The sequence below is a fragment of the Diceros bicornis genome, chromosome 7 (assembly GCF_020826845.1).
Source record: "Diceros bicornis minor isolate mBicDic1 chromosome 7, mDicBic1.mat.cur, whole genome shotgun sequence".
Taxonomy (NCBI): Eukaryota; Metazoa; Chordata; class Mammalia; order Perissodactyla; family Rhinocerotidae; genus Diceros; species Diceros bicornis.
In genome coordinates, this window is record NC_080746.1 from 16,778,115 (window position 1) to 16,805,854 (window position 27,740).

General features: G+C 46.0%; 1 protein-coding gene across 1 annotated transcript in view; it reads right to left on the minus strand.

The window, feature by feature from the left end:
- POU2F3 (POU class 2 homeobox 3) overlaps window positions 1-27,740 on the minus strand; it is a 76,981-nt gene that overhangs the window by 26,291 nt on the left and 22,950 nt on the right. Inside the window, exon 3 of the mRNA XM_058545003.1 lies at window positions 18,675-18,709. Within this exon, the coding sequence (XP_058400986.1) occupies window positions 18,675-18,709 (35 nt within the window). The remainder of the gene's footprint in view (window positions 1-18,674; window positions 18,710-27,740) is intronic.

Genomic DNA, 27,740 nt, shown 5'->3' on the forward strand with positions numbered 1-27,740 from the left:
GAAACGTGCCTGTTGACCGCGCCACCTCTGTGTGCCACGTTGTTTTCATGTGTGGTGCACAACTGGTATAAATGTTTCCCCAAGTGTAGCCTGGGACTTTTACACGTATGTGGGCCTACATAGTTATTGAAAGTAAAGTTTGCAACAAGTCTAAATGGGATTCTCTTTCACATTTCCTGGGTAACTGCCTGTGACCTGGAAGTCTGCCTTTGAAAGTCTAAGCACTGGCTATAAATGCAAGTAAACGGTTTTCTCTGGTAATGTTCATCTTTGAGAATAGTCTTCCAGCAAGGCTGAGGTCCTTGTCTCTTATAAAGTGGGGCACGTCTCGTGGCCCTCTGACACCAGGTCTGCTCCAACAGCACTGGAGTAGATGGTCTTCCAAGTGGCACGCTTTAAACACAGAGGTTTCCTGCCCTATAAAGGTCCCCTTTCCACTTCAGTTTAGTTCAACCAACATTTGGCATGCACCTATTGTATACCAAGAGGAACTGGGACACAAAGATGAACAGGAACCTCCCAGACTGACTAGAAGATAGCAAGTAAAAAAGTAACCACCTGCAGTGCAGTCCTTAGGGCAATCAGAAGTACGTACAGCGGTGGCATGGAAAGGCTGTGATTTGCTGTGTCAGGGCAGAGGATAGTCAGAGGAAGGGGAGGGAGTTAAGGAAGGCTCCACAGAAGAAAAGTCCTCTGAGCAGCCCTGAAGGATGAAGAGGGGCTTACCAGGAGAAGGCAAAGAAGGTCACGCCAGGAAGTGGGAACAACTTGTCCAAAGTCACAGAGGGCAAAACGGTGCTTCACCTACAGGAGTGACAAGCAAGTGGGGTGGAAGAGGCCTGGGTAAGAGCCAGGGCCGACCACGACCACAGATGCCTTGTGTGTCACGCAGAGGAGATTAGACTGGACTCTGGGGGCAAAGTGTAACTATAGTAAAGTGGAGGGATGTGGTGAGATTTTCCTTTAGTTCAGTTATGCCAACAGCTGTGTGGAACACGAATTTGAAGAGAGTACAACTGTACGCAGGGAAACTAGTTAAAAAGGTGTTTATTGCACTAGTCTAGGTAACAACTGATGAGGACGTGCCTAAGGCCAAAGCAGCCAGACCAGAGAGGAGGAGACAGAGTGGAGTTTTAAGGATAGAAAATGTATTTCCACCCCCAGAGGTTTATCCTTTATAACAAAGGACTGTTTGTTTCAGGAATTCTCTTTTGAATGCCTACAGAACTAAAAGCACTAACAGAAAAAAATCTGAAAGACCACAGCCAGCTAAACTGCTAATAATAGATGGAGTAGAGGGCATTTGGGGTTCTAGAAGGTATTCACTTTCTAAATGAAATACTTCTTCAATGTTCAATTTTTAAAGGCTAATTATTAATTTTAAACTAGAAAAACATCGGGGCTGGCTCCGTGGCATAGCGGTTAAGTGCATGCGCTCCGCTGCTGGCGGCCTGGGTTCGGATCCCGGGTGCGCACCGACACACCGCTTGTCAGGCCATGCTGAGGTGGCGTCCCACATAAAGTGGAGGAAGATCTGCACGGATGTTAGCTCAGGGCCAGTCTTCCTCAGCAAAAAGAGGAGGATTGGCATGGATGTTAGCTCAGGGCTGATCTTCCTCACAAAAACAAAAACAAAAGATTAAAAACAGTAAGCACTCAAAATTTCATATATCTATATAGAACTTTTTAACTTACAAGGAGTTAAAGTTGGTTGTAGAGTTTCTTCTTTTGCCTGGTGAAAGGGAAGTCTTGAGGGGTTTAGGGGCACATAATCTAAACAAACACATAGACACCTATGCAGATCTGTGTGTCTGTATATATGTATATCTATTTGTATGTGTATATATACGTGTGTGTATGTGTGTGTGTATATATATATATATAATTTTTTTTTTCTTAAAGCAATAACTGGGAATCCATCTCCTTTTCTCACTGCATCTTGAGTCACTGTCTTTCAGCAGGCAACATCTGAGATGTGGCCTGTAGACCTCACTTATACATTTCGATGATATTCTACAATTTACAAAGCACTGTCAAACACATCATTTTGGTTGATTTTCAGAATATTCTCATGGGATCGAAAAGGCATGTGATATTATTTTCATTTTACAGTTGAGGAAAACAAGGCTCATGAAAGGTAAGAGATTTATCCGAGGTACACGGCTGGCTAGCAGGAGAGTTATGGTTTGAACCCGTTATCTGATTTAAAATTCTACACATCTTTCAAACTCCTAGGATTTTCTGAGGAAGCCTAATGAGTGGATTTTCAAAGTCACTAAAATCCATCCCTTGCAGCTCCAAAGCCTTTTATTTCAATTTTGGATAGATATTCATTGGTGTCATTTGGAATAGAGGTCTTGCTAAAAGGTATTATATACATCTACTTTCCCTTAAGGAGTACCTGAAAGACAATTTAGTCAATGACTCAAGTCATAATTGTGAACTCCCTTTAAAAGCAATCAAGTCCTTGGGGACACTACAGTGTTTGGCCTCTGTTGGCCATGGCACTAAATGGCCCCAAATTGCTTTTTTTGCAGCTCTACTTTTTTTTAGGTTTTTTGCCTCCTTTCTCACAACCAGGTTTTTATCTGCTACTGTTGGTGTACTTGCTTCCAGCAGCCCCCTATTCCAGCTCAAATTTGCAGCTTTTATCTGCTAAGGGCTGGAAAAAAAATATAATTAACCTTGTCACAACTGTTTCTAAAATAAAAGTTTAAGGTTCTGAGAAAGGGCCTGGCTTGAGGTCTCATTCTGGTTCTAAATAGGGAGGCTGCTGGCTCTCCGGAGAAGTGAGGCACTGCAGTAGCTCTACGTAGCTCTCTTTAACATTGGGCTCACCTTTTGGTTCAATTCTTATTGAGTACATATCTATCCTGTTACCCGGATTAGCCCAGGCCAGGGCTCCAGTACAACGGCTGGTTGAACTCACACAATTGACAGTGTAAACTAAATTCTCAAAGGCCGGGGAGCAGTTACCAAATTTTTTACCAACAGGCTGAGTGAACTTGAGCCGAGGAACTCTCTAACAGTATATCTGTTTCCCTACTTATAAATGGGAAATAATCTCTGATTCTTACCCAGGTCTCAAGGGCTAGGGATAAATGTCCGTAAAACTTATTCCAGGGAGTGCTTTCCTTGTTTTTGTCACCAAAACAATTTGAAGACAACGATTCTGCACACTTATTACCTGGGAGACCTCTCTGGCTTGCTATGGCCTGCCCAGCACACAGCATAATGCCTGTTACTTATTAAGTGCTTATTAAACATATGGGGAATTAGTACACAAATACTTTCAACAATCCTAGAATATGGGAAACTGGGTTTCAGACAAGTCCAGTGATTTCCCAAAGGCCATCAGCTAGGAAGTGGCAGGGCTGGAATTGGAGCTGAGTTCTGGCTGGATCCAGAATCAACCCTCCTTCCACTGTATCACACAGACTTAAAAAGTCACGCCAAACTGGGCTCATTTCCTTTTATATAGGGTTCCTAGAAACGAGGACCAGGTGAATGCTACAATTATTGTATGTATACTTGTATATAAGTGTGCATATATTGTCCCTGGAGGTCAGGATGGGGTCATATGGGCTGAGATAGGGTTGATTAACAAGTGACTGTTATCCAGAGGGGACGTCTCCAATGGCATGCCACGGGATTCTGCTTGTGGTCCAGTCTTGCTGACAATGTTATCAGTAACTTGGATAAAGCTGTAGCATGCACACGTAACAAATCACTGTATGATGAGTAGCGCTAGCTAGTACCTTGCACAAAGACATCAGAATTAAAAAAAAGAGAGAGAAAATTTAGGAGCAAATGTAAAAATCCTTTACTTAGAATATGAAAATTAACTGTACAAGTTGAGGCAAGTTTATATTTAAAAAGACTTGAGAGGTGTTAACTGATTCTAGGAGCATGTAAGTTGATAGCGTGATATAATTATCTTTTAAAAAATCTGTAGGACAGGCTGTTCCAACAGCAGTAGAATATCAAGGGAGGTTCCCTGACTTGGCTATGTAAGGTCCATGAGGATAGGCCCACTATGTCTTATCTGTGCTTGGGAGGACTGGAATCAGAACACGATAAAGACATAGTACCTGCTCAATAAAAATTTGTTGAATGAGTAAATGGATGAATGAATGAACACATGGTCCCCCTGTGCTCTGGCCCACCAGATGTCATCTGAGTGTTGTACACTTGTGGACATTATACCTAAAGAGGGTGATTGGCAGGTGATGGCATATAAAGGCATCAAGACACAGACAAGTTCAAGCAGTTCATCACAGCATTGTAAAAAAAATATTTGAAGCAACGTAATGTCGATCGATAGGACAATGGAGAAGTAAAATTACATTGAAACCATAGAATATTATGTGATCATCCATTAACAAAAATTGTATAACTCTGTGTACTGCCATGAAACAATCTATAAATCTTATTTTTAAATTTAAAAGGAAAGTTGCAGAAGACATACAGTATAATTTATACACACATATATATGTATATATATATATGCATTTTAAAAACTACACATTTATACATTTCCATTTGTATTCATATCCAAGAAAGTGCAGAGAGAAGAGTCTTCTAGACATACGCACACCATTCTGATGACAGGAGTTACTTCTGGGAAGAGGACTGAGGCTGAATAGGGATCAAAAACTTTTTTTTTTAATCTCTATTACATATTTTTACAATAAGAAAGTATTCGTGTAGTATGTGTATAATTGCTTTAAGCAAGGTAATCAGAAACATGATACGTGGAATCGTACAGAGAATTCTGGATATTTACACGGAAAGGGGAAGATTTCAAAGTGAGAGTTCTTCTCCGTACTGAAAGGCTGTCACGTGAAGGGGATGAACTCAGGCCCTGGAGCTGAGGCAGGCAGAGTGACGACCAGAGGGGTGACAATCACAGGGAGGTTGATCGGGGTCTAACAGGAGAAAGAATGGCCTAACTTGGCAACCTACTCAACTCTGGAGGATGCTGCATTCTGGGTAGTGAGTCTGAAATCCCTGGGCGAGCTTTGGCAGAGACGTGGGGCCACGAGCCATCTGACAGGATGTCAGCAGTGGAATTTGTGTACCAGGGGATGGGTTAGGCTGGAATCACCGGTTCCTAAGCTCTTGAGGTTCGTGACACGTAAATCTCTTTTTTTTGTGAGAGTTCAGATAGTTGTTTATTTTGCCAAATAAGAATATTAAAGTAACTAATATCTACTCAGACCATCACTTCATTACATACAATACTGTAACACCAAAAAATGAAAATCTCAGATTGTAAAAATTGAATATATTTAGCTTTATAAAAATTCGCTACATTGTTTTCTTTTAAAATGTCACTGCAGACAGCGAAAACTTAGTCGTAAGATGTTATAATGAGTATAAGTGTATCGAGCTACAGGGTAGAAGGGAGGAAGAAGAAAGCCTTTGTGTCACACAGCGGAGGTCTGTGCAGCACTCCTGGGAACAGAGGACAGATGACCCAAGGAACCGTTTGGCTCTAAGAGTCTATGTGTCTCTGACTCACTACAGAGTTAGAGGCTCAACCCAAATTTGTTTCCACAGTTGATGAAAAACACAGTCACAGTGATATCACGTGTCACTGGCGACCCACAACCACACTGCTTTCATTAGAGGGCCAGGAGAGGGCGGTCCCAGGAGATCCACATCGCTCTCTAAGGGGCATTTGTAAGGTGCCTGTTCTGGCTTGGGGGAGACAGCTTGGTGCTGAACTCCCAACCTCAAAGAGTTTAGAAAACTGAGTTGATCAGAGTCCTATGCAGACTCAGGATCCCCAGAGGGTAGGCCCTAGCACCCAGCAACCACTGAGTAACAGCTGAGATGCCTCGGCCAACAGCTTCCAGGTCGCAGCCAGCCAGTGATGGAGTTGGGAAATATTTACCAGAGCTGACTAGATGGAGCCCACTGAACACTCTATTTGCATGAACCCACCAAGCCCCCGCTTCCCAGGAAAAGGGGTGAGTTTCTGTAGATCCCTCGCTGAGAGCAAGATGACAGGGAGCAGAGCAGCATGAAGAACAGAAAGCCCTGAAAAGCAGAGAGATGAGAGTTCATGGCACCCAGGATGGAGGGATGGGTGGGTAGGTGGATAGGTTCATTCCAACCATCCATCAATCCATTGATTTAGGAAACACTTATTGAATGTCTACTCTGTGCCAGGCACTGTTCTACTGTAATAAATGAAATATGAACCCTTCCCTCAAATATTTCACAGTCTGGTGGGGGAGGCAGACCCACACGCAATAGAAACCTGTCAAGGTACAGAAGGTGGAGGGCATGGTCCCGGAGGGCTACTTGGAGAACAAGACGTTTGAGCTGGGTTTGGAAAGATGAATGAGAGCCTGACAGGGAGATGGGGAGTGAGGGCCAAGGCTCAATCAGAACAGTCAAGATGCCTGTCTATTCCTCTGTTCCTCCCTACCTTCAGGACACTTCCATCACCTCAAAGAGGATTCTCACTGTTTCTTATGAGCATCCTGGTGGTACTTATTAGTCCTTAGGACCTGGGAAAGAGGGGGCTGGAGGCCTCTTGTGAAGTTGAACTCCCCAGATCCTGTTCCCTCAGAGGCTGCCTGAGCAGGACGGGGCAGCCCACCCACAGTCAGAAGGCTGGGCCCATGCTGAGTTGCCAGATCCTGGACAAAGTCCCGAACCCGAGGTCTATCTGCTCTCCACCTTGCTTTATGCCAGAAAAGTGTCTGGCCCTCCCAGGCCCCTGGGCAAGGCCAGGCTCTGGGGAGGACCCCACCAGCCAGGAAGCTGCCCTCTGTGCCACCAGGCTTAAGGGGAAGCACCATGTCCTCAGAAAGGAAGTTGGTTCTGGCTCAGTCAGAGAGGAGGAGACTGCTTGCCTTCAGGCAGCTGCACTGCTTCCCCTCCAGACAGTGTGGTGGTAACCCTTTCCTGCCTGGGGCCTCTTGCTCTAGCAGCTTGATTGCTCCTCTCAGCCCCATTTCTGAGGGTCTCAGCCCAGAGCTGGGGACACAGAAGCACTCCACTACTGGCCCCTGCAGGAATCAACATCTACCCACAGTAACTGGGTGTCCAAATCTTTCCAGGCCTCAGTTTACCAGCTACACAAGTAGCCTATAAAACCCACTCCCAGCCCTCAGAGGAGCCCATCCACTGTGATGGGCTCTAAAGTTTAAAATTTTCCTTGTTAGGATCACACACTTTCTTTGAGAAGATGTCATCAGGGGGAAAAGCAAGATTAATATCTACTTCACTTTAAACAAACCCTATAGATGATGTTTGGCTCTAACTGACCATAAAAGGTCATTCTTTGTTCTCTGAAAAAGATTCAGTCTAATACCCTTTAAATAGCAAGCTCTCTTGGTGGAGAAAAATAAGTTAGTGTACAGAACTTCGACTTATGTGCGACCCTTTGGGAACCACCCTTCTAGGTATAGTGAGGCATGCCTGTGTTTACCTGGCACAGACTGAGTCTGGCTAATTTTTCTTATTATTGCTCTAGTAACGGGCTGAGTCAGGTACAAGAGTACAGGTAAGAACACTCAGAGGAAGGCTAGCAGTTGGAGAAATCTGAGCTGAACTGCCATCTGGAAAAAGGAGAACTTCAGGCCTCCAGGGCCTCACAAGGGTAGAGCTAAGAAGAAGAGGCAAACTGGAGCTGGGCTGATGTGCAACGGGGCTGCTAGAACAATAGTGCTGCCCGAGCAACAATAACTCGTGTTTATTGAGCACATACTATATCCCGGGCACTTTACATTCAAGGTCTCATTTAATCCTCGATGCTATTGTTTCCTCCCATTTTACAGAGGCAGAAACTGAGGCTTGGAGAGGGTGAGTGACCAGGTTACACTGCTCCTGTTGGTAGAGCCGGGATTCAAATCCATGTCTGTGTGATGCCAGAGCTGGACCTCTGTCATTTGCAATGCAGCCTACAACTGCAGCAGTGCATGACAACAAAGAAAGTATTAGAAGATGCCAGCGCAGGGGAGGGACTGCCAAGAAAGAAAAGCAAAACAGGATGTGAACCAAGGATCCTTGGGGGTTGGGAGCCACAGGGATTTCAGTGGCCACACAGTGGGGAAGGAGGGGCGTCTTGACACTTGATCTGAACACAAGCAGCAGAGGTCCAGGGGGCTATGGGGGTGAGGAGGGCAGCTGCAATTAGTAGAATAATCTGGATTTGGAGACAATAGACCAGCACCGAACACACTGCCTGTTATCAAGTAGGCACTGAATAAGGGTAAACTGAATAAGTCCCAGCTCTGCCACTTAATTGCAAGTCACTTTACCATTCTAAGCCTCAGATCCCTTATTTGTCAAATGAGAATAACAACACTCACTTTACATAGTTATGGTGAGAGGAAAACCTATTGGCTCAATGAAGTCCTCTGTAAATTAAGCAGAGAGGGACATGAAATGGGATGTGACCTGGTATCAGGTAGGGAACTGAACATAGAAACAGCGCCTGAGCCCTAAGGGTGGCCTCCAAAGCCACTCTAGACTGGGATAGACTCGGGGAAGGAAGTTTGAGGCGGAAAAAGGTTACTTTCAGCCATAGTTGTGATTCTGGGAGAAGCAGAATCTGCAGGTTACTAGAGCTGCCTCGACAGCCCTCTGACTTGGGGGCAAAGAGAAAGCCAGGTCCCACCCCCTGCCCCGCAGGCATACACACATGCAAACACTCTTCCCCTCCCTGCACCCTTCTCACGCACAGGCCCAGGGAGGTGCTTCTCATGGGGCCAAGGGAACCCTCTGGGTGGGAGCACTTCTTCACCCCGCCCTTTACCTGGCAGCCTTCCCTGAGCCTGCAGATACTATCTCTGCCATCCTTGTTGGCAAGCCCCAGTCGGGGAGGCAGTGTGAGTGAGAGGGCTCTAGAAATGTGGAAAAGTACCGTACAAATGTCAAATGAGGGGCTCTGGGTAACATTAGGTCATGTTTCATTTGCAGAAGTTCTCTCTCTCTCTCTTTCTCAAAAGCAGCCTGGTACGGTGTAGAGGCAGACAGGCCTATGGAATATCTGAGCTCCACCTTGGTAAGTTACTTAACCTCTCTGAGCTATAGTTTCCCCAGCTATATAATGGGAATAACAATACTTACCTCACCGGGCTGTCGTAAGGATTAAGTAATATCAAATAAGATAGAACTTTATGTAAAGTGCCTGGCACATCCCATCATCCTCGGTTTGAATCCTGGCTCTAGGCAAGTCCCTTGACCTTTCCGATTACATAAGCTACTGCTCTGGGTTGCTCTAAGGTTTAAATGAGACACTGCTTGGGAAGGGCTCAGCCCAGTGCCTGTGAAACTATGCACTCAATAAATGGTATTAGTTTCTTCTGTGATTGTCTGGGGCCGAATCCAGCTTCCCTTTCAAGACCCCTGCCCCAAAGACACTCCTGTGTGAGAGGGGAAGGGCTGGCCCTGCTTTCAGTCTCACCAGAGTCCGCATCCACCAAAGGCAACTCACTGAAATCTCCAGATAAAACCCGCTTTTGGATCCCTGGAGAACCAGGAAGAGGCTGCAGAGGCTGTCCTCTTCCACTTGCGTCCTCACTCCTCTCCACTCCACACCTGAGCAGAGAGGAACATTCCGTCTCCACTCCCTGTCTAGACGCATCCATGGGCTTGTGCCAGTGGTGGAGCCTGAGTGAGCTGGGCCCCACACCCAGTGCCTCAGAGGGGCTTCATAGTTGTGTTTGGAACAGTATGGTACACCAGGGTGTACTAGGGACAGGTCTCCGGAGAACCCACAGCCGCTCCCATTCCTACCTGCTTCTCACTGTCCTGCTCTCCAAAGGATCAGTCCATCCAATACTGGGGCTGCTGCCCAGGCCACAAACAGGATACCATTGACATCTGAGCCTCAGGCCAAAGAGCCAAGCATGGCTGGCAAAGGAGGACAAATTCCCACCTCTCCAAAGGCAAAGACACTTATCAGCTGCTTTCAACCCAAGCTTAGGGAGTGGGGGCCTTAGGTTGAGAGATCATGGATCTCAGAAAAAAATAACCTTTCTGGTATCATCCTCAGCCCACCTAAACTGGTATAAGCCCAGCTTAGCAGCCACACGGGGAGAAGAGAGGAAGAGAAAATTATGGGTTCTCATCCATCAGAAAATAATAGGAGCTAATGTTTATTGGTTGACTAGTGTATGTCAGAGACTATTCTAAGTTATGTATTGTAACTATAATTAATCCTTACAACACGCCTAGGAAGTAGATACTGTTCCTGTTCTCATTTCTGGATGAGGAATATGAGGCACAGAGAAGCTGACCAAACCACAACGTCGGCCGCCTCCTCCAAGACCAGCAGGGCTGTGAAGTGGGAGAACCATGCAGTCTGGAGCCTGGCCGGCCTGGCTTTAAATTCAGACTTCTCCGCTATAGATGGTGTGGTTGTGGGAAAACCCTTAACCTCTCAGTGCCTCCATTTCCTCATCTACAGAATCAGAATGATCTCAACTACCTCACAGGGTTGCTATAAGTACTAAATGGAATAATGGATATAAAGCATTTTGCACTCAGCGCTTGGCACACAGGCAGGATCCAATAAACATCATTATTGTTATATTATCTTGACTACAATGGGGCAATCACTTTGGAGAAAGGAGCCATTTAACCTCACCGATGATCTCCTGGCCTGAAAATTCTGCTCTGCATCTATCTAATCACTCAACAAGCCCAGCTCACTCCCTGTGGAGCCACATGGTTTACGCACTCCTTGTTCTGACATTTTTATTCAGACCTGTCTCCTTTGTTGGACAGCAAGTAAGTTCTCTGAGGGCAGAGGCTGTGTGTGTTATTTCTGGGGTGCTCTGCCCAGTGCCTAGGGAGCCTCCACTTTACACTGCCTTGTATTTCTATGTGGCAGAACTGCAGCGAGAGGAACATCTTGCTCTCCGCCTCCTGGGAGAAGTGACCTATTTCCACAGGGGGTCTAGGACAGCTGTCCTTGCTGGCGGGGAGAGCTGACCTGGAAGTCATTTTCTGAAATCTGTGGGGTGGTTTTTCTGGCTGGCTTCATAATTAGGAGGCTTGATTTGCATTTACGGGGCAGAGGGCAGGCATTCTAGATACCCTGCAATGCAGAAGACAGTACAAATGAGAAACCCATGTTCACATCCCACACAACTTTCAAATGCCTCACTGGACATTGTGTCAGTAAATAGCCTGTGTATAATCATATAAGCCTAGAACCCAATTCCATTTTTGATGCGAGCACAAAGTATCTTTTGCACGCTTTTAATATGCACTGATTTTTTCCAGGGATGCCATTTTCTGTGTAAATTAAGGAAAGATTAGATTTTATTTTGTTTGGAGGTTTACCAAGAGTTGTTTAACATTTTAGAAAATCATGGCTTTTGAGCTGTCAATACAGCATACCCATATCAGTCTGTATTTGTGTCTGGCATATTCATAAAGGTGCAAGCATCCTACTATCTCATTAAACCTTCTAGGGGAGTGTGCCCAAGGATCTACTTGCTGCTATACATATTATTTTATTTTAAATTATTTTTTGTTCTCCTTTTATTCAAATTAGAGTATCTTCCTGATTTTTATTTATGCTTTCTATAAATTTCATTCCAGGATATTAAAGAGGCTTTACAGAATCCTTGTTACAAGAGACATTGGGTCTGATAAGGTTGAGAACTGCAGGATTAGAAGGAATTGGGTGTGTGCAGCTTGGCCCCTTCTGGAACCTGCCTGTCGGCTAGGAGGGTACTTTAAGGTCTGTTCTCCACGAGCTCTCTCTGTGTCTGGTGGATGTATTTAATTCAGGAACGAGGTCTTTGAAAGCCCACTGTGGCTCTACATCAAAACCATGTCCCTAGTGCAGCGCTATCTGTCAAGCTCCTGTATCTATTTTTCAATTGCTTTGGTACCTTGGAGGGGGACAAAAAAGAGGGATGTTATGTATCAACACTCTAAAACCCAATGCTACTGCTCGTGGTTGAGCAAAATGTGGGCCCACCACTCCTGGCTCTATTCGCCTGCCTCGCTTTCCCAAACTCACTGAACCAGCCCCATGGGCAATATTATAGTGCAGGGCCCTTCCTCTCCTCTGCAGCCTCTGCTGCATTTTCCTCCCCACCTGCTGGGAGCTCCTGTGGGCAAGGGACTATGTTCTATTCCCCTCTGACACCTCACTATCCAGCTAAGTACAGGTTTTTGGAACTAACAGTCAAATGCAGTCAATTAATTCCCTCCCTTGCCCTCTTGCACTTTCTCTTGGCCTAGTGCTGGCTCTCCCGAGGCTGCTCCCAGGGTGCCTAGGGGACGGGGCTTACTATGTTATCGCTGCAGACCCTCATTTGTCAGCTTGAGATTCTGGTCCTGCCTCCCTTGTGCCTCCCTCATGGGCCTCCCTGGAGAAGCCTCTCCATCATTCTGAATCCTCAGAGACCTTTCCTTAGGCTGAATTTTGTTGATTTTAGAGAAGATGCGCCATTGAGCCAATTAAACTCTACAAATCAACACATACCAGGAGCAGCCAGAGAACCACAGTAGTTCACATTCAAGAAAACAATGAAGGAAAATCCCATTTGATTTAAAACTAAATGCTATGCGGGCAGCACACCAGGGCAACTGCTCTGGACTAGCTGGCATGGAGGTCCCAAGAGAGGCACAGGACAGCTGTATGTTGGTGCAGGGGAGATGAGAATGCTGCCAAGCCCAGGACTGAGAGAAAATCCCAGGCCACTGATTCTCAGCTTTGGGGGTAGGAAGCTTAGGGACAACGACACCTGCCATCTTGCTTCTGGCCTCGCAGAACTTTTGGGAAGTCTTCTACCAAGACAGCATTCAACAGCATAGGTGGAAACACTGCTCTGATCTGTCTGGTGGAAACCCACGGTCCTGGATGATGAGGGGTCCACAAGTCACCAGGACAGAGCAGCATGAGGCTCTCGAGGTGTGTACCTGCCCTTGTGGACTCTCGAAGCCCCGTTAAGCCAATTCTACCTCCCAATGTCCTTCTGAAGTTAGCTGTTGGTCCAAAGAGCAGGAAACGGAAGTGGAGAAACTCCATGACAGGGAGAGCCGTCCCTTGGACTCTTGAACTCACCCACAGGGCACTCAGCCCTCCCTTCCTTTCAGAAGAGCCTGTTTGGTCTTCTAGGTTAAGCCCTCCACTGGGTTCACCCTCCATCCACGTTCTCTCTTTTCTGTCTCCTATACTGCATCTCCCCTCTCTCCCCAGGCCCACACCTGCCAAAGTCTCCCTCATCCCCAAAAGTCTTCTCCACACTGTCTCCATTTTAGGCCAACACCTCCATCCCTTTATCATCCCATTCCTTGAAAGGGAATTCTGCAGTCCTTGTCTCCATCGTTTCCTTAGCCCCTACTTACCCCTCAGCTGCAGCAATCCGGCATCTGCTCTCACCACGGACACTACAAGATACTAATGATAAGGCCATCACTGTTTACCTCACTGCCAAACCAGAGCCCACTTTCAGGCTTCGGGTCTACAGTATCTCGGCCTGCTCTGATGCTGTTGGCTATTCCCACCTTTTGAAAAGCTCTCCTTTGTGGGTGTGGTTTTCTTCCCATCCCTTTGATCATTCCTTCTACAGTCTCATCTATAAGCACTCACTCCTCAGCCTGTCCCTTACACGTTCCTTCTCCTCCAGGTCTGCCATGGGTCCCCATCCCATTCTGCACACACTCCCTAGGAGACCTCACTCTCTCCCATCACTTCAGTTGACATGATTCAATGGCGACTCCTCAATATGCATCTTTAGTCCTGACCTGTCTCCTGGGCTCCACGTCAAAATTTCTCACCATCTGTTGGGCATCTCTAGCCCACTATCTGCCCTTCTGTCTCCTGCCATCGTCTGGACAAGTTTGCTCCACCTCCTGTCCTCTTTATCTCGGGTGGCAGTCCCACTAATGCTCAGCACCCCAAGCTAGAAATCTAAGAATCATGCTGGACTCTTTCCTTTCATTTGCTGTCCAGGTCCAACTTGTTGCCAAAATCCTCTTGATCTTATATCAGAAATATCTCTCAAATCAGAGTCTCTCCATGCCCACTGACATAATAATAATAATAATAATAGCAAATACGTAGACAGTATGTATGTTCTAGACACTTGTCTAAGCGGTACACACACACACTCTCATTTGACCCTCAAAACAACCCTGTGAGATAGGTGCCATTATTCATCCCATTTCACAGATGAGGAGGTCGAGGAACACAGAAGCTGAAGAACTTGCCCAAGGTAACACAGTGAGCAAACCCAGGTAGTGCCAAACCCAGGATTCAAACCCAGGCAGTCTATGTGTGTTTACCTTCTTTGCTACAATCGCTCTCCTTAGCATTGCCCACCTCTTCCTTCCACAGTCCTTCATTCACCTTTCCTTCCCTCCTCACCCACACCCCCCTCTAATGCTCTTCCACTAAATGAAACCAGTCACGCTTGAAAAGTGCCGAGTGGCTCCCTATTGCCCACAGGATAAAATCCAAACTTCTTTGCTGGGCATCCAAAGCTCTTCATAATCTGGCCCAACCCACGGCTCCAGCCTCATCTTCCACCACCCCAGCCCATGCTGATCTTCTTATAGTTCCCCAGTGCCACGCCCTTTACAACAGTGAGCCTTCACACTCACTGCCGCCTATGCCCGGAATATTCTTGCTGCGCCCACTCTGCCAGGCAGACCCCCTACTCTTCCCTTGTCACCCACTGCAGACACCATCTCTTTGGTGCTATCCTCAGCAGTATCCCAGAGCTCAGCACACTACGTTTCTTACGGAATTCACTGTGCAGTACTGCAATTGATCTTCTTACAAATGACACCCTCTATCTAATTCTTGGAATGATTAAATACTCAAAGAGTGAATGGAATACCCTAGATCCAACCTGTTAGGTTCTTTTGTCTCTACCCCCAAATTTCAAATGATTTTCTTCACTGGATCACACACGATAATAAAAGGCTGGGAAGATGGCCTGTGACATATCTCTCCTCACTCTCTACAGCTCAGGGTGGAGAAATGGACTCTCTCTTCTCCATTTCTCTTCAAAGAAAAACATGCAAGGAGAATGGAAGTCAAACTAACCAGTCAGAATACAGCATGAGAAAAATGACGGGACCATTACACACAGACTGCAGGGGCCTGAGAGATCACCTCATCCAAACCTCTTCATTTTATTCATGAGGAAACTGAGGCCCAGAAAGGAGAAGAGGATTGTATAAGGGCAGAAACAGCACTGGCACCCAGCACCTCCAACTCCCCGTCCAGGGAACTGGCCTTATCCTGTTGCTCTCAACTTTGTCTTATCTTTCCCGGGGACTGAGGGTGAACCTGCTTCTTGGTCCCCGGGTCTTCCCACCATTATCTCTCAAACAGGCGCAGGCTGCTTTCCTAGGACGAGGAAGTTAACAAGCTTAGCATAAAACTTCTCGAAAAGCCAATGTCCTTTGTTCATGCAACTTCAGGACCGCAGCTGACCCGGCACCTTGCTGCAACTCCCAATTGCACCAACTGGCTTGGGGCCTTCCAGCTGGAGCTTCACCAAGGGCAATGGCTCATCCTTTGCTCTCTTGTGTCTGCCAACCTCTCTCCTGTCTCAGATTCAGAGGCTGCTCCTACACAACCACTCTTTCTTCCCATTCCCACCCCGTCTGCCTCCCATTTCCTCCCAGTTAGTCACAGTGAGGTCATGCTCAGCCGCTGGCTCCCGGGCCTCTCCCTAAGGACAGTGTGTATGGACAGGGAAAGGGGAGTTGAGAGACTGAAGAGGAAGATACAGCAAGGCATCCCGGGAAGAATGGGCTCTGGAGCCAAAGAGAGGTGGGTTCAAATCCCGGCTCTGCCAGTTGACGAATCGTGTGACCTTTGGCAAATTACTTAATCTCTCAAATCCTCTGCCAAATAAGAGGGGGCTGCCTGGGCGGCAGTTTCCTCACTTGTCTAATGGGATAGCAACACTTGCCTTATGGGTTTATAGTGATAACTAAATGAGATAAAGTGCCCAAAGCACCTTGCACAGGGCCTGGCATCAGCGGATGTTGATTTACTTCCCTTGTTGTGAAGTGTGAGGCCATGACTGTCAATGCAGTGGCCCGAGAAATCCTGGGTGTGCCCCCCACCGTAGGCCTGCAGGTAAGCTGGTGTGGATATGAGCATGTGGGCGTTGGGATCTGATGACATCCCTGGGACAGAGTGAGAGGGAGCGAGGAGGAGACTTAGGGAGAGTGTGGAGTTGTGTGCCTGTGAGCAGAGAAGAGCTGCAGTCTAAGTGTGTAAATGACTGTGATTCGGTTGAGCCTCCTTTCCTCCTAAATTCTCCCCTCTTTAAAGGAAAGATCTGTCGTGTCTGTTCTTGTCAGTAATGAGAAATCTAAAAACCCTTCCAGGGGAGGGAGGGAACGACCCACACCATGAGGCTCATCCAAGGGAAGCAAACTCAAGTGGGGCCCACTCCTGGCAGAAGCCAGGAAACTTTCTCCTGACTGGTGTGGAAACCATACCCCAAAAGATGTTCAAAGGGTCATGGTGTCTCTCTGTAGGCTGCCTAGGGCCAGCGGGTCTGCCCTCACACTTGTCCCAAGCACTAGAGTTTCTCAAGCTTCAGAAAGATCACCTGGCAGCCAAACCCACTGGGCCTGTGGAGCAGGCCACCTCCAGGCTGGGCTGGTGTGGCCATATCTTGGTGTGAGATGAGCTCCTCCCCGTGCATCTCGTCCAAGGTCTTGGGGCAGTGAGCGGTGGGCCCTAGGCTGGGATCCTGAGTCCTCAGGGTGGAAAGGATAGGGCACAGGCCACATTCCAGCCTGCTTAGGACTCCCCTTCAGGATCACAGAATCCTTGGGAATCTCCTCCATCCTCTTGCCCTTGAAGCAAACCTGGCCGAACTATCCCTTAGACAAGAATCTGTCTTATATTTAAAAACCTTGAGTGAGAAGCTGATTCACAGTCTCTCTCACTTGGTAGCTGTCCCAGTGTTTAATAAACTACATTGGCTGCAAGTCGTCCCTTATAGGTAACCTAGATGTCTCTTTAACTGAAGCCTATTTTGTTTTAGGTCTCGAGTGCAGAGGGAGAGTAGTTGGCCTCTACTTATTAGCAAACTTCCCCAATGAACAAAATTGCAGAAGTTGCCTGCCTAAGAAGGTTTGGCTTAGGACTCAAAATTACTCCTCCCTCTGACTGTGAAGGATATACTGACAGTTAGCAGCCTTTTAGGAAATGTTAGTAGTGCCTTCAAATCACTGTACGGATAAAGCAGGAGAAGAATATATGTCTGAGCATATATTTTACCTCCAGCCCCACCCTAGCCTTCCATCTAAAACTGGACTCAGAACATCAGAGTGGGAAGGAACCCTAGTGATTACCCAATGCCTCAACACACTAGGATTCTCTTCCCTTCCCCCTGTCTGTCTCCCTCTCCAGCCCACTTTGCTCTGCCTGACAAACTCCTACTCATCCTTCAGAGCTAGACTCAGAGATCACCTCCTCCATAAAGCCTGCCTTGAGCTCCCAGGAAGAATTAACTGCTCCCATCTCTGTTTGACATCATGCTTTTTACACACCTCTAGTAAAGCAGGAATGAGATTGTACTATAATTATTCGCTTACAAGTCTCTCTCTCCCTCTACTTCTCCGTCGTCCTCTTTCTCTGTCTCCCCACACCTCATACTAGACTGTGAGCTCCTCCAGGACAGAGACCCTGTCTTAATTTCCTTTGTATTCCCATACCTGGCATAGAACACGTTCCCCCCTCACCCCAAATTTATGGAATAAATTAATTTTTCAGCTGAGAAAACTCAGACCAAAAATATTATGCAACTGGACCAAGGTTATATAGCTAGTTAGTGGCAGAAACAGGACAAAAATCCAGGCTTTCTGACTTTGTATCTAATTGTCACCTCTCTGCCTCGCTCTAGGGCCCCCATTATTGCTTCCTGCTTGCCTGCAACTTAGACTTCCTCCTCCCAGCAACCCCTCCCACCATCTGCTTCCGACATCACACCCTGTCTTGGCCCTCACCTCCCAGTCTTCCCATTAGCCTCCAACGTTAAGGGGAAAGTCCTCTCCCTCCACCTCACCCTGGTCTTTACACATCCATCCATCCATCCATCCATCCATCCATCCATCCATCCATCCTGCAATCTGTCCAAGACCACTTTCTCCCTCTCGGAGCCCTCTCTGACTAACTCGAACCCCACTCCACTTGGTTTCCTTCAAAGGCACCAAGCTTGTGTCTATGCTGTCCCTCTGACCTGGGTTACGCACTCCTTCCTGAGCTCTTTTTGTTGTTTCTCTTGTTTTGTCCCCATCTTCTTCCTTTAAATCAGGAGTTCCCTAAGGAACCCAGGCACTCCATCCTTTGCACCTCCATAAATTCCTCCACACAGTCAGTCCACACAGACAGACTCGCCCAAGAGGCAACTCAGACTGAGCTCTGACAGGAAAAGAGCTGTTGCCATAGATTCTGGACCATATCTAGCGTGCAGGTAACTCTAAATGTATGCTGCATTTGTCAGCACTCTTCTGAGGGGACAGTGAAGAGAGGACCCCAACATTGGATTGTGGGTTGGGGGAGGGGTTGTGTGCAAAGGCCCTTGAAAGCTATGAGTCTATGAATAAATGCCCTCAAACTTTAATCTTCTTTGTGTCCCCCACACCTGACATAGAGTAAGTGACTCCCAGAATTTATAGAATAAAGGTTTTCTTCTGAAAGTCCTTACCTGCCTGCTGAAATCTAGGCCATTTCGATCATTTCCTGGAAGAGATAAAAAAGAAAATATTAGTTGCTAGCAGGATTGGAGGAGACTGAAGGTTAGAGGAAAACTAGGATGTTGGCAGGAGCCTGCCTTTATTTTGAAAAAGAACGTCTGCTTCCCCTGTGACTAGGATCTTCCTGCTTACCCTGTTTCCTGGAAAGGTCTTTGGAAAATCTCCTCCAGGGCGGTGGATGACCAGGGAAAGGGGAGACTGACTCGTCCAAGGTCACATAGAGTCAGCTGGGATTAGAACTTGCCAGACCAGAGTGCTGGTTCTGCTGCTCTCCCTCAGACAGAAACTGTTACACACGCTTTCATGGATAAGCAAGGAAGGACCAGCCACGCATCCTAAAGAAATCGCCCAAAGGCAAGAAGTCCTCCCTCTACCCCAGCCCTCCAGGGGTGAAGACACCCCATCCATGTCAGGTAGACACGTGTCAGTGCTGTTCCCCGCTCCCCCAACTTCCATTTCTTGTTTAGGTCATCTTTTTCCTTTTACAATAAATGTTAGGTTGAAAAAGTAAATATGTGCTTAATAGAGAAAACTTTTTGGTACAGAAAAAGTATAAAGTAGCAGAAAAATCACTCTGCTGAGAGGCAGCTGTAAGTAATATTTTTGTGTATTTTATGGTCTTTTTTATGCCTGCTGTTCATCATTGATATATACCACTCTGTATAGATTTTTACCCTACTTTTTCCAGTGAGCATCATAAATATTTCTCCTATACCATAAAGGAGCATCATAAGTCTTTCTCCTATGCTTGCAAACATCATTTTTAAAGGCTACCCAATATTCCATTCTATTGATATACCATAATTTGCTTAAACATATACCTATTGTTAGGGAAATTGTTTCCATTCTTTGTTATAATAAAATTTCCTATTCACATAGCTCTCTAGGGCAGGAGCTGCCAAACAATCTTCCTTTGGGCCCCATGGATTGTTGGCTCTATAAGGACAAGGAAAATGACTATCTATTAAATACTATACACTCAGAGCCTAGTACTGGGCTTAGTATAATAGGAGCTCAAAATATATTGATTGATTGAGTGAATAAATGAACAAATGAATGAATTCAGAACTTTCAATCAGAAGATTCTTCTGCTTTTCATTGGATCTTCAATAACTTTGGAATAAAGCCCGAATTTCTTAGCACAATATATAATTCCCCATATGACCTGGTTTCTGCCTACCTTCCCAGCTTTGTCTTCTGCCACTCATCATCCCACCTCACTTCTTCCCAAGTACCCTGCGCTCCAGCCACACAGAATGCTCGCTCATGTCCAAACACATCAGGCCTCTCACGTCTCCACGCCTCCATGCATTGTTCCTGTTCACAGAGTTAGTCCCGCCCCACCTCTGGAATCCAGGAGCCCTTTCTACCAGCCACATGCCACTTATTGTGTAACTCCTATTTGTCTGCAAATTCTATGGTCTCCCCAGACCACTAGTTTATGGTCTCTCCCACTAGTTGATGATTTCCCACTAGTTTATGAATTCCTTGAAAGTGGGACACTGACATCCATTTTTGCATCTTCAGTGGCCACCACAGTTCCTAACACAAGTCAGAGGCTCAAGAAATGCCCATAGGGCACCGTGGCTTAGCGGTTAAGTGCGCGAGCTCCGCTGCTGGCGGCCCGGGTTCGGATCCCGGGCACGCACCGATGTACCGCTTCTCTGGCCATGCTGAGGCCGCGTCCCACATACAGCAACTAGAAGGATGTGCAGCTGTGACATACAACTATCTACTGGGGCTTTGGGGGGAAATAAAATAAATAAATAAAATTATTAAAAAAAAAAAAGAAATGCCCATAGATGAACAAATGGAATCTGAGAGAATCCTCTGGAGTTTTAACTTAAGCCCGTTTCCCTCTGCTCTGTGCTAAACAACAACGGGGATTTTTCTGCTGTTTGAACAGCAGCATGGCCTTTTCCTATATGGTTGTGAGGCATCTCTGAGAGCAACCGGGCCAGCAAGAGGAGAGCAGAAGATGAAGGGTGATGGGACCCCGAGAAAGAGGAAAATGGTGAGACACCAAGATCTCTGAATAGCAGCCTGATTCTGAGATTAACTAAGACGATATATAAAATCTGTGAGGGGACCTGAAGACAGGAAGGGCCCACAGACTGAAAATAGTTGTGTAGTGGGGTAGACTTAAAGGTAAAATTGGTTTTATCTTAAAAAACAGAAAAAGAATCCTTTCATGCCATTTTAAAGTTGGCCTAATAAGAAGTAATTTTAAAACCTGACAAAAGAGCAAATCCATTCATTCCACAAATATTTTCTAAGCACACTCTACATGTCAGGCACTGTTCTAGGCACTGGGAATAGAAGATTGGAGCAGACAGACAGAAGCCCCTGACTCATGGAGCCTGTTTTCTAGTTGAGGACACATAAAAAGAATAAGCAAACAAATATATAATTTCATTTAAAGATAATTACTGTGGAGAACAAGAATACATGGTCAGGGGAAGAGAGTATCAGAGGCTGTTCATAACCAGGGTTGTGTGGGGAGGCCACTTAGGGGAGGTGACATTTTCATCAAATGAAGTGAGTACCCACCCTTTTGAAGGTCTGGGGAAGATCATTCCAGACAGAGAGATCAGGAACTGAGGCAAGAACAGGCTTGCATGCTGAGGAACAGTAATGCAGCTGGAATGGTTGGAAGGAAGTGGATGGGGTAACCAGGGGCGAGATGATGTGGATCTGGAAGACAGGCCATGGTGGAGACTTCAGCTGTTACACTAAGGACAATGCGAAATGATGAAGGGTTTTGAACAGAAGAGTAACATAGTCTGACTTAAGTGTTTAAACCTGCAGTGATGAGCTGTACAGGGTAAGAGCGTAGAAAGGGAGACCAACTGGGATGCTGTTGCAATGGCTCAGGTGAGAGAGGGCAGCGGACTGGACGGAAGGGTAGCAGTGGAGGTGGTAAGAGGGGACTGGATTTAGGATACATTTTGAATTGATAGCCGACGGGACCAGCTGATGAATGGCAGGTGGGGTACAAGGGAAGGAGAAGAATCAAGGACGATTCCTAGAGTTTGGGCTTTCTCGATGGAGTGAGTGGTGGTGAAATTCCCTGAGATGAGGGTGACTTGGGGGAGGAGCAGGCTGGTGGTAGAAATCAAAAGCTACATTTTTGGACATGTTAAGTTTGAGATGCCCATTAGATATCCCACGAAAGGCAGGGAAATGAGTTTGGACTCATGAGACGTGTCAAGTCAGAAGTCTAAATTGGGTAGTTATCAGCTTATAGGTGATATTTAAAGCCATAGGACTCAGGGAGGTTAAAAAGGAACTGAGTCCAGATGAAGAAGAAAAAAGGGTCAAGGTTGGGATGAGGAGGAAGAGCCAGCAAAGGAGACTGAGAGAGAGAGGGCACTCAAGTAGTAGGAAGACCAGGCAGGTATGGAGTCTGGAAGGCAAGAAGAGGAGGTGTCTCCGGAAGCAGGTAATTATGTATATTATTATGTGTATAGACATATGTGAATGAGATGTAGAAAGCAAGAGAAACACTGGGAGCCAAAACAGTTTGACCTGAGGGAGTCATCAGGTTTGTGGACAATTTAAAAAGGTCTTTGCTTTTGATTTCTGTGAATGCCATTATCATGTTTATGAGATTCATAAAATGAAAAAGATGAGCAAGCAGAATTCAGAGACTAATTTTAAAACCCACCAGCCAACAAAATTAACAATTTCTCTTGCCCAGAAGTTTTCCCGTGGCCCTTCTCAAGAGGCCTCTCATGGTGAGGACGCACCTGCTGCACTTGGAGCCTGGTGATGGAGTTTCCCCTTCTCATCAAATTCATTCTTACCTGCATCAGTATCTCTGCCTAATTTTCCTTGAATCCTGGGCTAACTGAATAGCTGGATTGGAGGTGCCTGGGTCAGCCGAGGCCTCCCAGGAGACTGACCCCATGCCACTCCAGGAGAGTGGAGGGTGGCACATAGCTCAGCGCTCAGTACTGAGTAAGGGCTCAGGTCCCCAAAGCTATTCCTATTCGGTTTCTGATTCCACTGCTAAGCAAGTAAGAGTGGCTTCTCTTGTCACCCCCAGCCTGTGAGAAGGAGCTCAGAGCATCTGGGGGTCTAGATCAAGACATGTTGACAGAGTCGAATAGAGGCATTAGTTAATTTCTGATGACACTTGATTCTCTCTCCAGATCTGGCTGATGGGGAGCTGCCTCAGCCCTCCTTTTACTGCCACTCTTGTTCCTGCTTCTCTTCCCATGGTCCACTGGACTTGTTCCATCTGGCACCTCTCCCTACCCAGCCTACAGGCCTGGGAGATGGTGCCCAGGAACTCTGGGCCAAGGTCTAGCTCACTGGGGTTCTGCTGCTGCCCTAATGCTCTAGATTGAGAGGTGACTGGCGAGCCAGTCCCAGGACTCAATTGATTCATCTTTGAAACAGTGCAGAGGGTGCTCCTCTTTCCCAAAGAAAGAAAGAGTTGCAGAGCCTGGCCTGACAGCCTTAGTGGTTCAAGTTCGGCATATTCCGCTACGGTGGCTTGGGTTCGGTTCCCTGGCATGGAACCACAGCACTCATCTGTCAGTAGCCATGCTGTGGTGGTGGCTCACATAGAAGAACTAGAAGGACCTACAACTAGAATATACAACTACGCATTGGGGCTTTGGGGAGGGAGGGAAAAGAAAAAGGAAGATTGGCCGCAGATATTAGCTCGGGTGAATCTTTCCCAGCAAAAAAAAAAGGAAGGAGGGGGTGCAATTATCATATTGTATGAAAGACTGGTCCACAATCACCAGCCACTTCTTTTTCTACCCCTTTAAGATGCAGTGTGGAGCCAGCCCTGGTGCTCTAATGGTCAAGATTAGGAGCTCTCACTGCCACGGTCTGGGTTCGTTTCCCGGTTGTGGAACCACATTACCTGTCTGTCTGTTGTCTTACTGTGGTGGTAGCTCACACAGAGAACCAAACTAACAACTAGGACACCCAACCATGTACTGAAGCTTTAAAAAAAAAAAGATGCCGGGGCCGGCCCCGTGGCTTAGCGGTTAAGTGCGCACGCTCCGCTGCTGGCGGCCCGGGTTGGGATCCCGGGCGTGCACCAACACACTGCTCGTCAGGCTTTGCAGTGGCGGCGTCCCACATAAAGTGGAGGAAGATGGGCATGGATGTTAGCCCAGGGCCAGTCTTCCTCAGCAAAAAGAGGAGGATTGGCATGGATGTTAGCTCAGGGCTGATCTTCCTCACAAAAAGAAGAAAAAAAGATGCTGTGTGGAGGAGCAGTGGGGCATAGCTGGAGAGAGTTCTGGACTTGAAGTCAGAGCGCTGGGGCTCCAGCCTTGGCTCCACCACTCTCAAGCTGTGTGACTCTGGTCAAGGCAGGAAGTTCCAGAGCCTCAGTCTTCTCGATGGCAAAATAAAGTTATAATTCCCATTCCACCCGCTTCCCAGGAATGCAGTAAAGCTCGAGCGAGACAAAGCTGGTGACCATGCTTTGCAGGCTGGGAAGTACTACCCAATTGTGGAGCTGGGCTCCAGACGTTCTGGGCTATTCCTCAAACAGGCTGGGCCTGGTCATAGGTAGGGACCTTGTGCACTCTGTTCCCTCTGACTGGAATGCCCTTCTCTCCCTAGAAAATACAAAATCGTTCTCCAAGACCCAACTCGAATGTCACATCCTCCGTGAAGCTTATCCAAAGAGATTTCCTCCTCCGTGTTTCTGTGTTTCCACATCTCTTATTTATATCCCTTATAGCACATTTTTTAGAGTTGGTGGTTGTGTGTTTGTTTCCCTTGGGAAATTGTGAGCTCCTAGAGGCCAGGGCCATTATACCTTGTTCACCTTCGTAACTCGAGTGCCTCACAGTGTCCAACACACAATAGGTGCTGAATGACTATGTGTTTGACCCAAATTACTAAGAAACTGCTACAAAAGTGAATCTTCTATTCAGACCTAAGAAATTGCAGGCGTCACCCTCTGTAGAAACCTGAACACATTCTATTTCCAAGCCCTGGCTCCCTTTTTGGAAGGTGGCGGCTGTTGCAGAAAAAGCAAAGCAGGACAGACACACATAGGTTCTTAGAGTTGGAAGAACACTGAAGTCCCACCTCAGAGGAGACGCACCTTGCTGAGGTCACACAGCCTCAGAGAACCTGAATCAGGACCAAAGCTTGGATTTCTCAACTGCTGTACTCATGCAACTTCCCCGATACACACACTGTGTCCAGTGTCCGACACAGAGAAAATCGAGCATTAGACTTTAATCAACAGCTTAGGCAAATAAACAGGATAGATGTTGATCGAGTTTGAAAGTGATTCAAAGCAAAGAGGGAGATTAATACAGAAAACTGGATGATGGAATCAAGGTTAGACAATATTTTGGAAGGTTCTAATAGGAGGCCCAAACCAACAAGATAAAATGTAACAGGAATAAATGTAAAACACTGCATTTACGTTAAAAACATCAGCTGTATCGGGGCCGGCCAGGTGGCATAATGGTTAAGTTCGCACGTTCCACCTTGGCGGCCTGGGGTTCGCTGGTTCAGATCCTGGGCGCGGACCTACTCACTGCTCCTCAAGCCATGCTGAGGCAGCGTCCCACATAGAAGAGCTACAACTCTACAACTGTGATACACAACTATGTACTGGGGCTTTGGGGAGAAAAAAGGAAAAAGAAAAAGAGGAAGAGGGGCCGGCCCCGTGGCGTAGCGGTTAAGTGCGTGTGCTCCACTGCTAGTGGCCCAGGTTTGGATCCCGGGCGCGCACTGACGCACTACTTGTCAGGCCATGCTGTGGCGGTGTCCCATATAAAGTAGAGGAAGATGGGCATGGATGTTAGCCCAGGGCCAGTCTTCCTCAGCAAAAAGAGGAGGATTGGCATGGATGTTAGTTCAGAGCTGATCTTCCTCACAAAAAAAAAAAAAAGAAAAAAGAAGAAGAGGAAAATTGTCAACAGATATTAGCGCAGGGCCAATCTTCCTCAAAAAAAAAAATCAGCTGTATAAATAAAAGATAGGGGAGGGTGAACTGGACACTTAGAAATCATTAAGATGGTAAATTTTATGTTTTATGTTTAATTTTATTTTATGTGTTTTTTTACCACGATAAAAACTAAAAAGAAAAAAAATAAGCTAAAGATTTTTTTTTAATTAGGCAATTCTGTTTTGACAAACACTCTAACCTGGAAATCGACTTTTCTACTTCATATTAGGTGGTCAACTAAAGTAGTCGAATTGCACAAAGCTATGCTCTACCATTAAGACCGTCTGCTCCGTGACCCAGCAATCCCACTTCTGGGTATACATCCAAAGGAAATGAACACAGAATCTTTAAGAGATATCTGCACCCCCATGTTCACTGCAGCATTATTCACAATAGCCAAGATATGGGAACAACCTAAGTGTCTGTCAGTGAATGAATGGATAAAGAAGATATGGTGTATATAAACATGTACATATACACCATATATATATGTGTATATATATATATACATGTATAGCCACGAGAATATTATTATTATTATAATGGAATATTATTCAGCCATGAGAAAGAAGGAAATGCTGCCATTTGTGACAGCATGGATGGACCTTGAGGGCATTGTGCTAAGTGAAATAAGCCTGACAGAGAAAGACAACTACTCATGGTATCACTTATATGTGGAATCTAAAAAAAAGTCAAATTCGTAGAAACAGAGAACAGAAAAGTAGTTGCCGGGGGCTGAGGGGTGGGGGAAATAGGGAGACATTGGTAAAAGGGTACAAACTTTCAGCTATACGATGAATAAGGTTTGAAGATCCAATGTAAAACATGGTGACTATAGTTGATAACACTGTATTGTACAATTGAAATTTGCTAAGAAAGAATTTATACGTTCTCACCAAAAAAAAGATAAATATGTGAGGTAATGGAGGTGTTAATATACTAGACGGTGGGAATTTTTTCACAATGCATACATACATCAAATCATTACGATGTACACTGTAAATATCTCACAATTTTATTTGTCAATTAGACCTCGATAAAGCTAAAAAGACTATCTGCCTCAGTGTGAAGCCTAATAAAGGGTTTCTTCACCAATACTAATAACCTACCTCAAACTGGAACTAACAACAGAAAAAAAATCACAGCTGATACATATAGTGATTATAAATTCAAGTGTGCATAGTTTAAGATACTTGACCATCAATATATCTATACTCTGTACTTCACATTTTTTTTTTTTTGAGGAAGATTAGCCCTGAGTTAACATCTGATGCCAATCTTCCTCTTTTCGCTGAGGAAGATTGGCCCTGGGCTAACATCCATGCCCGTCTTCCTCTACTTTATATGGGATGTCACCACAGCAGAGCTTAAAAAGCGATACATAGGGCCGGCCCCGTGGCTTAGCGGTTAAGTGCGTGAGCTCCGCTGCTGGTGGCCCAGGTTTGGATCCCGGGCGCGCACTGACGCACCGCTTCTCCGGCCATGCTGAGGCCGCGTCCCACATACAGCAACTAGAAGGATGTGCAACTACGACATACAACTATCTACTGGGGCTTTGGGGGAAAATAAATAAATAAATAAATAAATAAATAAATAAATAAATAAATAAATAAATAAATAAATAAATAAAATTATTTAAAAAAAAAAAAAAAGCGATACATAGGTCTGAGCCCAGGATCCGAAGCTGCGAACCCCAGGCTGCTGAAGTGGAGCGTGCAAACTTAACCACTACGCCACCGGGCTAGCCCCTGTACTTCACGTTTTTAGAGAGGGTAAATCTCCTAAAGAAATCTAGTACAGTCGTGAGCTGAATAAGACATTTCGATCAATGATAGACTGCATATACTATGGTGGTCCCATAAGATTAGTACCATATAGCCTAGGTGTGTAATAGGCTGTACCATCTAGGTTTGTGTAAGTATACTGTATGATGTTTGCACAAAGATGAAATTGCCTAATGACGCATTTCTCAGAATGTATCCCCGTGGTTAAACACACATGACTGTATACAACCCCCTCAACAAAAAAGAAAAACAAAACAAAAAAAATGATTCTCATTTCTGTTTATTGACAGACG